Source organism: Helianthus annuus, chromosome 10 (genome assembly GCF_002127325.2).
Source record: "Helianthus annuus cultivar XRQ/B chromosome 10, HanXRQr2.0-SUNRISE, whole genome shotgun sequence".
NCBI lineage: Eukaryota > Viridiplantae > Streptophyta > Magnoliopsida > Asterales > Asteraceae > Helianthus > Helianthus annuus.
The window spans coordinates 143,279,240-143,293,668 of NC_035442.2; the positions used below are offsets into that span (position 1 = coordinate 143,279,240).

The following is a 14,429-nucleotide window of genomic DNA, read 5'->3' on the forward strand; positions in this document are numbered from 1 at the left end:
TTTTAGAGTAATTTTAATGAAAGGGGGAAATATGTAATATATATGGGTTAGGAAGGGAAATATGTAATTGTTTTTTTCGTAGGCTTGAACGGTTCAACAAGTGGTTTGATTTATCAAGGCATGATGGGTTAAATGTTTTAAGTGACCGAGGTGGAGGTCAGGTGTTCGGTAAAAGGTTGTGATGGTTCGTAAAATGTAAAATGTGATTACTGTTGTGAATGAACAGAGTGAATAAACTGATTAAGGGGATGATTGTTGGGTTAATCGGGTTTGATCACAGATCACATGTCTTGGGTCATGAAGCTGTATTTGGGTATGGTAAATGGAGCTTCATAGGCTTCAACGGATCAACAAGTGGTTTAATCTACTACGTTTTAATTTTCTGTTTTACTAGGACTAGTGGGTCAATTAAAATCTATTTGTTTTTTCTTGACTTTTAGGTAACTCAAATAGCACTAAGTTAGTTCCATTTTTCCGGATCAAGTTTCTTTGGTTCTTATCATAGTTATCAAATGCGCTAGGCGCACTCAAGGCGCATAGGCCTTGCCTGGAGCCTAGGCGCAAAAAAAGCGAGGGCCTGAGAAAAATAAAGCGCACTTGTATAAAACAAAAATTAAAATACAAAGTAATACTTTCTATAAATAAAATAAGTAAAACTTGAATGTAATGACAAAAAAAAATGAATAACATAATGTTAATTTATAATTTTTAGGAACTATAAAGTTTAACCTGTTTGTTTAGTTTCATACATGGATTTAACAAACATTTCAAAATATCAAATTGAACAAACATTTGATTTTAAAATTAAATGAAGATATTGTGTTCAAGCTGACAACAACTAAAATGCAGAGACTAGACTAAAGTTTTAAAGCATTAATGACATGGATTTAAAAAACAAAGGGCCTTTATGCAACATCGAGAACCCTGGTATTTATTAAACATTGAAGAAAAGCAGTTATTAAAGGCTTTAATTACAGCTTTATCTGCCTAGAATTGGTTATGTCAAGGCTTTAAATATTAAAGAATATCATAAAAAAAATTAATGAATTAATATTAACTGCTCGTAGGAACGTTTTAATTGCCTTGGTACCATAAGCGCATTGAATGCGCTTCGCCTAAAAATCTCGCCTAGACGCAGGAGGCCCTCGCATTTAATAACTATGGTTCTTATACGATGTAATTTTTGCAATCAATGAAAGTTTTTCAAACAACGATCACAAATCCACATTATGTGACTTATGAGAGTGTCACTACATTACGTGACTTATGAGAGTGTCACTGTGTGTGGAGTGGGGCCTAAAACAACAAGGCAATCACTCAATTATAAAAATTTGTCAATAGTTATTGTTTCCTTCATTTTAAGTATATCAAATTCACATCTTAATGTTTGTAATCATATAATTTTTACTATGTCTTCTCCCCTATAGGTTTTATACAGAGTTCCCTTGCTTCTTTTGAAGAATTTTCTGATGAGATCCCCCCAAATATATTCTCATCCACTACTTGATAAATAAGAAGTAAAGCCTTCTTGTCCTCCCTCCTGTGTTCGTGTAGATCCGTAATCTGTTGGGCATTCAGAACCATGGCTAATGTTGGGCAAATATAATCTCAAAGGTTTTAAGATATTAAATAAAAACATACATTGACATTACAATAGATTGTTGAGATTATAGGCAATTAATTAACTACTAACTATACCAACCAACACAATCCTTGCCAACTGACATGACCTTTCACTAAATAATACTTAGGATAAATCAAAGTCTAGCTTAGATATTTAACAAAATCTTAAATTACTATTTCAATGGTCACTTTTCCCTCTTTCCCATGCCTGAACGTTTGATCAAGATTGACACCAATCCTAGAGAACCCTTCTTTCGGCGGTTAGCGTACGTTGCTTGTAGAAGAAACCACCAAGAAGAGAAGGCAACCTAAAAGATCAGGTAAGTTGTAAAATAATGCATACTCAATTCAATTAGATTCTTTCTTTAAAAAAAACTTTTCATTGATTCAAATATGTTTCAAATTTAAGTTTTAGTAAATTCATCCGATCATTTGACCATTTTCAGTTGACAAAAAATCATTTTGCAATCAAAAGTCCATCCTTAGGCTGACTAAAAGTTTCCCATGAAATTTCTTGTGGCTTTCTCTAAGAACATTGGGTGTGGTTTGGGTAGTCCCTTTGGGGACTATCCGCCACGTAGGCGCCACGTCACGTTCGATAAAGGACCATCAAAAGGGGACTATCCAAGGTGTGGGGACTACCCAAAGTTAATAAAAAACTAATATATAATAAATAATTAAAAAAAAAAAAAACTCTCTATCTCTCTCTATGTGGTCCCCACCATCAGCCAATCAGAAAGCATCGTCGCCTCCGTCTTCCTTAATTCCGCCGTTGGCGACGTGACGAGCCCAAGGGGGCGGTGTGCGACGTGGGGGACGAGCCGAGACGGGGTGGGGACGACCCCCACACCCCATGGTCTAATGTGGACCCATTGCCAACATCTACAGAAGCTATTAATAAAGCTTTGTTAGTTTGGAGAGCAATGGTCAATGGTTTAGAATGCAAAGACTTTTTAATTAGAGTGGCTCATTACTCATTCAAACTTGGAAAAAAATTACAAGGCACTACTTGTGTCAGTATCAAAAGTCGACACCGGTAACCATTTATAGAGTCGTGTAAAAATTTTTTGACTACTAAAAAATACTTCACATGCCAAGTATAAAATTTATTGGAATTAAAGATGGAGACTAAATACAAAATATACCGTGTATAAGTGACATGGGCGGAATGTCTTTAATATCTCTGATTTGTAGCTAATTCTAGATTAAAAATATATGCGAAATGAGATGCTTGTAATTTTTACAAGACCCTTATTATAAACTAATCACAATTTTAACCTATGGCTACTCCACACAATTCTGATCCTAGGAAGAATGTGGAAGCATCAAGGAAAATCATGGCCTGAAGTTAGAATTAACAAATGAAAGTCGCCGCACGAGAGTCCAATTAGTTCAGTGATAAAAAACAATTAAGACCCAACCTCCCATATTGGATGATTCCATATCTACACACTGGTTGGAACAAACATTCTTTTCTTTGGAGGGTATTTCTTTCGGTTACATAATTAACCATGAAACACAACCCCATTATTATTCATACAAAATAGATACCAGTAAACATATTTCGTACCTTTTCTTAGACCTTGTGTGAGAGATCTTAACTATAACTTTTAAGCAATCATTGCTCTTACAAGTAAACAGTTTCAATTAAAATAAGTTTAAATGTGTACCACATGTATTACATTCAAATAACTCCCAACCTTTTGGTTGTCGAAGTATACCAGTTAACCACCGGGATGTCCCTGGGGACACCGGGTTACATTCATCGGGTGTACATGTAAATAAAAGAAAATTAAATATTTTTTGATGTTTCAATCTTACTTGAAGAAATGGAACTTGAACAAGTGATCATATCTGCTATCAGATCCTAACATGATAATATGCTGTCAGGAGCTTTCTTGTAATTACGGATGATTGATGTCAGCTCAAGTTCATGGATCGGACACATCAGAAGAAGGGTGTGTCGGGCTATCTGCATGGACAACAACACTAGATGACCGTCTCATATGGTCTCTGATAAATTCAAAGAGATTCGCGTGTTCTGGGTTAGATTTTTTAAATTCTGTAAAGCTCATGATGATGTAGATGAAAAGAGCGACCGTTGATGTCCCTGCGGTTAGCACAAATAGTATTGAGAAGCTGCGAGGACTAAGACTATCATCTTCGTTTGGAGAAGATTCGTCATCAACACACTTCTCAGATACTAGATAAGCATCCTCAAGTTCTTTAAGCTTCCCACGTTCTGATATATTCATTAAAGCTTTGTTTGCCTCGGAAAGCCACGAATATCTCCTAGGAAATGCCTGAAAGTACAAACTATGTCATGTAAGAGCGAGAGTATGTTTGTAAATGGCATACTTCGACATTTTAGGTATGCAACCTCAAAATTTAGCCACATTCCAACATCTAAGCCCAATCACATATAAAACAATAACAAAAAAAAAAAAAAAAAAAAAAAAAAAAAAAAAAAACAATGGGACTGAAAGCCTTTGTTTTAGAACCAAGCCCATTGGGCTTGCCCTGTGCACAACTCTGAGTTTCCAAAGATGAAAAAACATTTTTGTTCTTTTTGATTATTAACAGCCATAATGAACCCAGTAAAGTAACAAATACTTCTGATTTGGAAATATCCAATATGTAATACCGATTCGATTGGCTTAGAATTAAAGTCAAACATCATCGGAATTATGAGCAATCGGATCAAGATAACTTACAAATCCGAAACCTCCAACTTTGAAGGTCTCTCCGGTTCTAATGAAGCTCTTGCAGTATTGAGCTAGAAAGACTTTAGCTGCCGGAACTTCAAGAAAGATGGCGGAGATTTCACCACTATTAAGGGCCTCAGCATATCTATGAGTCGAGTTATAGCTCTTGACCTTGAAGCTCTTAAAGCCCAAAACATCTTTCAAGTAGTGATTCACAAGTGAACCGTTGCAGTATCCCACAGTCACATTCATGTTTCTAAGCACTTCAACGCTGGTTATTGTTGGTTCCAACCTTTGAGCCGTGAGCATGCTTGCAAAGCTAGCCGTGTAGCTTTGTGTGATGATTAGTGCCACAAAGAGCCACACAACAACTACCATTCTTGACAAATTGCTATGTAACTTGTCTCCTGTCAATGAAAATAACCATAAGTAAAATCACAAGCAAAGATTATATTATTGGATAGAATTAAAAATTTGTTACTAGATACTACCTCGCAAAGTGAAGAGGGTCGCAAACGCAAGCCAAATGATGATTCCAATTTGTTCTATGATTGAGCCACGAAGGTAGTCGCAATGAGTCCTTTCGATTAACCAAATGATGTAGCCATTATAAAGAGTGACTGCTGCTATGAACCACCACATTTTTGCAGTAAAAGGCTTCATAAACAACCACGGCTGGTTTGATAATCTGGATTTAACAGGTACGATCATCTCCAAACCTGACTCCGTGTACGGCTGAGTGAAATCCACATACTCATGCCGGCTTGACATGATCGTTACATCGCCAGCTATCGCATCAAATCTCTGTACCAAATGAAAAACACCAAATTAACATGATCAAATTACATTGAACCGAACCAAATGATACAGTTTTCTAGTAATAAAACAACTGACCTCTGCAGGAATTTGTCTCATCAACTCATCATAAGAACCATTAAATGAAAAGTAATCATATGGCAACTTCAACTCTCTCATCATTTCATCAAACACAGCGATCACAAATCCATTAAACACTGTCCGATTCTTCTTGTTATCAAAATCAACATTCACAAATTGCTTAAACAAGGATTGACCCGGAACACCGACCCTCATCCGATTCCCTGAACTTTCAGCAAGATTCCTGTGTCGTCTATTAGCATACCACGGTTGCATAGGAAACAAAACTTGTTTCAGGTCATCCATTGAATGACTATAAGCAGTTGCTCCATTAGTGTCATCATTAACAGTCTCTGAGAACCCTAATCCTTCTGTCCAGTACACACTGTGACACCCCTTTCCTATCACGTGCACAATCTCCACTGTAGTTTCCAGAATTGGTGTCACGTGATCGAAGTTTTCACATGAATTTTGTTTTAACAATCTCATGGTGTTATATCCTTGCACGGCAAAGATTCCTGGTTCGTCTTGATCAACTTCTGGGTAATCATGCCGGAACTTTTGGCGGAATCTTTTTTTGAAATCAAGGAATTCCTGTTTGTTTTCAGGAAAGTAGCTTTTGACTCCAATCATACCTTTCAAAGAAGAAATCTCGGCGGAACTAATGGAATGAAAAAGATCTGTGATTGCATTAGTTGCAATCCATAGATAACCGTCTCCATTCATTTCCATCTTGTTACCTGTCTGAAACAAGCTAACCGCCAGTTCCAGAGATGTATGAATTACGAAGACTTTACGTTGTTGTCTCTTGAGTATCTGAAGCTCTGCACTTACAGAATGTGAACCGAATGTGAGTGGTAAGATGTAGGTTAGTGTACCCCCTGTTTGCCGTAATGCTTGAGAGAGATAAGAGATGATTGCTGCTGAACCGGAGGCTAGATGTGAGCTTTCGTATATGAGAGTAACTTGGCTTATGCTCCAGGAGTGTAAAATTGCAGCCACTGCATTCATCTGTGCGGATTGTGTAGGTACGGATTCAAGGAAAAATGGCCATTGATTTGTTGCTTGCATGGGAGTGGTGCCAGTTAAAGAAAGAAAAACTGGGGTTTCGATATCAGATTCGCTGATAACCTCGGCTATTGCAGATGCTTCTTCCCATGTATGAGCTCCCAAAATGGCTTTCACGTTGTGTTCGTCAACAAGTTCTTTAGCTGCATTCATTTAGGTAGGATTAGTATAGATAATCAAAACATTGTTATTGCTTGAATACTTGGAGAAATGGAAATCAGATAAAGATTTACCTGCAATAGCTGCATGTATTGGTTTGCCTCTCGAGTTTTGAAGATATAACACAAAAGGGTGATCAGTTTCATTGTTAAAATGTTCAATTGCTATTTCAATGGCCACTTTGGCCTCTTTCCCAGGCCTAGACGTTTGATCAAGAATGACACCAATCCTAGTGAACCCTTTTTCATATCTTACATTCAAGTTCTCGGTGGTCGGTAATGCTTGCAGATCAAGAAACCATGGAGCAGAGAAGGTAACCAAAAAGATCAGGTAAGTTGTAAGATAACGCATTTCAGTTGATTCTTTTTTAAAAAAACATTCCCTTCATTGATTCATATATGTCTCAAAAGCTGTAGTGCATTCACCAGATCATTTGACCATTACAGTTTAGAATAGATTATAGATCATTTTGTAGCCAAAAATCAATCACACAGTTTATTAATTTTTTCCCATGAAGTTTCATGTAAACTTTCTCTGATGTTGACCCAATGAGAACATCTACAATGGGCATTAACAAAATCGGTGATGAATAAAAGTAAGTTATCCTGGAGAGTTATGGTCAATGGTTTAGAATGCATAGACATTTAGTCATCTTAAGTTATCCTGGAGAGTTATGGTCAATGGTTTAGAATGCATAGACAAAATCGGTGATGAACAAATTTAGTCTGGCTTATTACCCATTCAAAGTCTTGCAAGATATCACAAGGCATCTTATATCCACTTGTGTCAATATCAAAAGTCAACATGCATCAGGATCTGACCAAATCAAGATGTATCAAGCAAGATCTGACTAAGTCATTCATACTCTCACCTCAATATTAATACCCATCTAACTATATGCCATGTCAAGAATAACTTAATAAATCAATAAAATGTGTAACAACTAAGATGGGCGGCTCGGGCTCGCCAGTAGACTTTTCAATTATTATTCAATTTACGTATCTATGGTAACTTTTTTGTAATCTGTCCCCGTAAAATGTTGCTACAGTGAAGGATCTATTGGGTTGGTATAAAAATGTTCAAGGAAATAATGCATGGAGGAAACTAATATATGCCATTATGCAAGTGGCAGTTTGGGTGATTTGGCGAAGCAGAAACGAGGTAACTTTCAACGGCAAACAAGTAAACAGGGAGCAAATGGTAAATGAGATCAAACATTTAAGTTATTTATGGGTTGGTTGTAGATCGCGTTTAAAGGAAGTATCATGGGAGGAGTGGTGCAATTTTGATATGTCGAGTAAATGTTTGTAGGTTGATCTTTAGTTCAATTGGTGTATGTAATTGGTTTGGGCTAACATTTGGTTAGCCCTTTGAATAAATGAATAAATTTTGTTGGCCGTTCAAAAAAAAAAAAAAAAAATTCTAGATTAAAAATATGCCAAATGAGAAATTTGTAAATTTTATTAAGAGTAAATTGCCAATCGTTCCTGAGATTTAGGACTGTTTGCAAGTTTCATCTAAAATGACTTTTTTGTGCCAAACAATCCTTCACATTTGGCATTTTTTGTCATTTTCATCCAAACCACTAACTTAGTTTACTTTTTATGTTAAGTTGATTGATATTTGGATGAAACTGACAAATATAAAACCTCAGGGACGATGTTGGCACTTTACTTAAACTTTTTTTAATTTCTTTTATTTAATTAATTTTGTCACATATATAAACAAAATATACATCCAGTTTTTTTAAAAAAAAAAATAGTAAATTACAAGTTTTGTCATTTACGTTCACACCAAATTGTAGGTGCTGTCCTTTAATGCAAAAGTTGACAAGTTTTGTACTTAAAGTTTTAAAATCTTGCACATTATATCCTTTCCAGTTAGATTTTTTGGTTAAATTTGGTCATTTGCAAGGCACATGAGTGTATTATTGTTATTTCAACTTCCCAGGGACTATCCTGTAAAACAACTTATATTAAGGGACCATTAGGTAAATAATAAAACAAGATGCATAAATAAAAAAAGAACTCTGCAACACACTCATTCTCTCTAACAACATCACTAGAACAAACCCTAACTATATTAACCTCGATTTCGAAAAGAATACCTAAATCTTTAGCACTTTCTAACCCTAAGCTAGGATAAACTTCATCAAGTTGTCCTAAATCACTTTCGTCAATCCGAAAACTCGCTGGAATATCAACTAATTCAGTACCTGTACCTCGAAGAGCCGGTGACCATACACAATAGTCTTCCGACGAAGTGGACGCGATTGGAGAGTATACATCTTGTTAACTCATCAGATTTGATATTGTTTGAACAGTTGCGGTGGTTGAGTGGTGGTCCGGTGAGAAATTGGTTGACTCCGGCAGTGGTGAGAGGGGGTAAACGGTGGTTGGAGTCATGTTGATACACTTTGTGTGGACGCGACTCGGCTTGGTTCGACTCGGCTCGGTACGACTTGGTTTCGACTCGGTTAGGTCTGGCTCAAGCCCGACGTCACGACATTCCTCTGTCGTGCGCCCCAGAGTTCGACACACGAAGCACGGAGAGCCGCGACATTTCCCGATGACACATCATCATGACATCATCATGATGATGTCATGATGATGTCACACATTTTGTCATATAGTGAAAATTGTGAATTCAAGAAAACAATTGACGAAACGATTGTGTTTCGTCAATTTTGTAGTGGTTTGCCCCTGTTTCGTCGTGTGTTGGGCTTCTTCAGGCCCAGTGTCTGACCCAAATGTGTTTCGTCGAGTTATTTGTGTTTCGTCAAGTCTGTGTCTCAGTTTAGTATATATAGCTCTCATTAGTTTCTGTGTGAGACTTGGACGAGTATGAGAGACCTGTGAGACTTAGTGAAACTCTGTAAACATTGTTTGTATATGTTTTGGGTGTACTCATCCCTAGTCAATAGATATTGAATCTTTTGGTTACACGTGTTCTTGTTAAACTTTGTTTGGTTTGCACCGTCACGGGGATTCCGCACCCATTACCGTGTTCTTGATAAACAAGGATAGGTTTACGTTATTGATCCACCGGAAAAACGGGACCTACAATTGGTATCAGAGCTTTGTCTCTAATCCTTGTTTAAAACCAAACAAAGTTTAACAAGAATACGCGTAACCAAAAGATTCAATATCTATTGATTAGGATTGAGTACACCCAAAACATATACAAACAATGTTTACAGAGTTTCACTAAGTCTCACAGGTCTCTCATACTCGTCCAAGTCTCACACAGAAACTAATGAGAGCTATATATACTAAACTGAGACACAGACTTGACGAAACACAAATAACTCGACGAAACACATTTGGGTCAGACACTGGGCCTGAAGAAGCCCAACACACGACGAAACAGGGGCAAACCACTAAAAAATTGACGAAACACAATCGTTTCGTCAATTGTTTTCTTGAACTCACAATTTTCACTATATGACAAAATGTGTGACATCATCATGACATCATCATGATGATGTCATGATGATGTGTCATCGGGAAATGTCGCGGCTCTCCGTGCTTCGCGTGTCGAACTCTGGGGCGCACGACGGAGGAATGTCGTGACGTCGGGCTTGAGCCGGACCTAACCGAGTCGAAACCAAGTCGTACCGAGCCGAGTCGAACCGAGCCGAGTCGCGTCCACATAAAGTGTATCAACAAACTCCCCCTTGGACGCTACTCGTGATGGTTCGTCTTCTGTGATGGTTCGTCTTCTGTGTCTTTCATGTCGGAGGATCTTCAAAGTCTTCACGCGTCGTAAGTAGAAAGTGTATCAACAAACTCCCCATTTAATTAAGAAGTGTGTTAACAAACTCCCCCTTAGAATGAACTCTCCATTGAGTTATGCTCGTGAATCTTTTGACTTGTCAATTCTTCAGATCCTTGTGGTGTTGATAAAGGGTCAGCGGCAACTCGATCATCTTTATCCTTTGAGTGCCTTCACGTCGTGTCTTCATTCCGAAGCTTGTTATCGAACATGTTCTCCTCGCCTTTAGCATCTGCACATGCAAGAAATCTAAACGCATAATGAGAACAACCGCTTGGAATATAGTTTCCATAAACAAACGACACATGTGTGACCGTATCTCAATCAAACACCTACCGACAACAGTTTGAAAGTTTAGAAAAATGATCAATTTTAGTCCTTTAACTTTCAAAACTTGTTAACTTCGACTGTTTATGAAGATGCAATTGTTTTCCAGCTTACGATCAGGATTTTGGGTAGGATAGACTCGAGTTCCAACATCGGTCAATCAAAAATAAACTAGAAGCAAAATCTTTTTGGATTTTATAAAGTTTATATTAAAACACCCCTAAAATCTTTTTGGTATTTTTCATTTTTCAAATGTAAAGACGGAAAACAATAAATAAACATATACAAAGATGTAGAAACTGAAAAGCAGTAAATAAATATTTACAGACATTCTTTTTGCGAGTTTCGAGGGTAAGAGAATCATATCAGTGTACGGTCATGTCAAAACGCTCTTGTTGTTCAATTAGTTAACATTGAGATAAGCATCCTATAACAATTATCGGTATTGTTGTCCACTTAAGCTCAACTTATCAGATGTAATCATGTTTAGGGGATACGTTAAGGTATGATTTATACTTACCGACCGGTGTTCATCCACACACGACACATTCCCGTATCAAGGTATGCACGAGAGTTCATCTTACCGGTGGGTATACCGTTTATCATCTGTTTGACCGTATATGATGTGAGATTCTCACTTATTTTGATTGAAAACAAGCCCTATGTGATAGAATCACTTATTGATGAGGAACTTGATTTTCGATGCATGAGGGCACAGGAGCAAGTCCGTGAACAGGTCAGTACTTTCGTACAGCAGAGAGACGAACTTGACTCCCGGATAGATGTGATATTTTATCACTTATTTGTTTGGACATGTGATTGTTTATCACTTATTGAGGTCGAATGCAGTATGTACACGTATGCATAGTATCATGGAAGATCTAGACTTGCGTCCCCGTTATTTTTTCGGTAAAAGAAACAACCATGATACCCAGATGATAAGCAGCATAAAGACCGAATATCTCAGAACCTCGGCAATCTCTCAAACGAAATTTCGGTACTAAGACCATATGCCAATGAGTGGTTCCCACCTGGTCTTCAGTCGATTAAGGTTTATATCACCCTGCACACTTTAAAATGATTGTGAGCCTACTGATACATCTTATATAGATTTGCTTATCGTTTTTCATTTTAGGCTCAGTTCAAAGAGGATTCGACAGACCACTGATTTACTATCATTTTCTCTTTTTCTCGCCAGGAAACTCATTTTTGTTTTTCTATTGTTTTTGTGTTTTGAAATTTTTTGATGTTTTTGGATTTTTAAAATTTTGGATTTACTCCCCCTAAAATCAACAAACTAAGATAAATTTAAAAGACACAAAGATATTTACAAAAACGATTTCCCGATGTCGGTTAACTCATGTTTTACCTTAATGCCGTTTACCAAAATTAATTTTAATCAGAAATGATTTACCAAATTTTGGGAAAATGAGTTGGCATGTCGGTAAGCGGTGCGGACCATGACAACATTGACGAGTTTCATAGTGAAAAAATCACGTGTGAGGTGATATTTGAGATCAACGTGTCAGGTCAAAAAGTGTTGTACGAGATGATAATTCAAAAAGCAGCTTAAAAATCGACAAGTATAGGAGAGATTAGAAATTTAAAACCGTATCCTGCAACTGTTTCGTGCATTGCCAGGAATCTGAGCGCTCTCCCAACTGGATATCCACCCGGTGTGGATTTCAAAGTCGATTTTGTAGCTACTGAAAAATCTCTTCACAGCAACAAGATCATAAACCTCCGGGTTCGGCTGGTCTTCCACATTGCACCAGCGAAGGTCTTTGTCTTGCTCTTGAGAAGTAGTGTGCGGTTGTTCAATCCACGCCAAGGCATCCGCACACCCGGTTGGTTTGTTCAACAAACACATTTTCTGCAATCACACAGCGAAGAAATGTACACTGCACGTTCATTTTGTCGATTGTGAACTTCAGTCGTGCTGCAGGTGCGTACATTTTGATTTGAATCTATCCTGGGGACCCGATCAAAGCCTTTAACAATCACACTTTGGTATGATTTTCATTTTGTCGAAGCTTTCAATCTCTTTCAACAGACAACTCTGTTTCCCCTTTCTTTTTCTCTCCATCAAAGGCAACAATTTCTTATGTCGCCTATCTTGTGCAAGGACGCTCCACTATCAACAATCCTATGACTATCGATAGATCCTCCTGGAACTTCCTGCACACTCACTCAGAGATTAGTTGGAGAGGGGGACCCAAGCCTTCATAGACTTGGGTTGCCCCTGAGAATCAAGAAACGTAATTTCAATTTCCTGATGATTTTCAAACACAGCACCTCCCCCTGAAACTTTATCCGTTTTAGGTCTCCAAGCTTGTTTCCCTTGACCAGATTGTGTATTATGTACAATTTATGGTTTTAATGGTTGTGACAAAATAGGTTTCCTTTTAACAGTTTCCGGTTTTAAAGCCTTTTCGATCACCTTTACATTTTTACGTCGTTGTTTTGTTTCTTGTTCTTTAATAGTGCGTTTATCATGTTTTGGAGAAACAGGACGACGTTGTGAGTGACCTTGTTCAGAGGGGGCTCTTTCAACAAAATTTGGTTTGGGCGAGTTTGTTCAGTCTCTAATGATGTGCCCAAACTTCCCACATTTGAAACACGTTCTCCTTTCAACAAACTTAGGAGAATTTGATCGACTGGCAGATGTCGAACCTGTAGAACCTGAGGTACTTGCTCTTTCATCACACCCGTTTGTGTGTTGGGTGTAATTGTTATCGCTATTACGTTTCAAAATCTTGACTTGTTGTACAAAATCAGTGTTTGATTTGTTTTCAAAAGTCTCAATTTTATCCATACCATTTGATGCTACAAATTTAACATCTTTTGCTTTCTTCTTGTAACGAGCTCCTTTTGATTCAACCTTAGCCTTTGGCTTTGGAGCTCGTTGTTGTTGTTTACCCTTAAAAGCAATTGGTTGTTGCTTTGTCGGTGATTTCTGTTTTCCAAATTGTTTTCTGATTTCAGCCTTTGGAATTGGATCACATTGAGTTACAGTAACTCCCGGGATCGTCTTTCCCAAAAACTTGCTTGTGTTGTCTTCAAAAACTTTATCAATCAAAGATGGATTGACATTTTTGATTGGAAAATCTTTGTCTGAATAAATTTTACTATCACCGACTAAAGTATACAACAAGTTATTGCTCTTAACAGCAGACACACATTCATTGTCATCTTTGACATCCTTGACAGGATCTATCACTTCCTTGGCAACAGGTTGCATGGCAGGAGTAGGAGGATCACAAAGAATATGATTCTCAATTGGAATTTCTACTCCTTTCGTCTCATCAAGTGATTCATCCTGGTCATTCACATCTGAAGAATTATAGTCCTCAATGGTTGGAGGACTTTGATTTGAAGCACATGATGACTTTTCTTTGTTATCAGATGAGCCCTCCGATGAATTGTCCGGTTTGAACCCTAGGCCAGTAGTAACTTCCTCATAATCAAGAGGCACACTGGGTTCATACCGAGGTATATCCTCTTCATCAGGCATTTTGGTATAGTTGTGTCTTAAAGGAGGCGGACACGACTTATACCCGACGCCTTTCACATTGCCTTTCAGTTTTTGAACGTCTATGATGTGATCGAGCACAAATCGGGAGTTAGAATAACTCTCCAACTTTTGCTTGATAGCATCATGCTCGCATTTGGCAATGGCTAACTCCTTTTTGGTTTCCTCAACAATGTTAATGTAATCGTTAATACTAACTTGTTTATGATAAACAACTTTGTTCAATTCGGAAACACTTTTCTTTAGGGTTTCAATTACAGATTTAAAATCCTTTTCGTTTCGAGTTAACGCCATGTTTGCCTCTTTGCACTTAGACAATTCAATAACCAAACTTTGATTGTGACTATGAACCTTTTCCGATTCAC

At 37.5% G+C, this 14,429-nt stretch overlaps 1 protein-coding gene across 1 annotated transcript; it reads right to left on the minus strand.

Annotated features, from left to right (window-relative positions):
• Positions 1-3,244: 3,244 nt before the first annotated feature.
• Positions 3,245-6,910, minus strand: LOC110885851 (glutamate receptor 2.6). The gene is made up of 5 exons (XM_022133570.2): positions 6,506-6,910; positions 5,223-6,415; positions 4,820-5,132; positions 4,338-4,735; positions 3,245-3,926 (listed from the first exon to the last, which is right to left on the minus strand). The coding sequence occupies exons 1-5, from the start codon at positions 6,780-6,782 to the stop codon at positions 3,555-3,557; spliced, it is 2,553 nt and encodes an 850-aa protein (XP_021989262.1). The 5' UTR covers positions 6,783-6,910; the 3' UTR covers positions 3,245-3,554.
• Between the last annotated feature and the right edge of the window lie 7,519 nt (positions 6,911-14,429).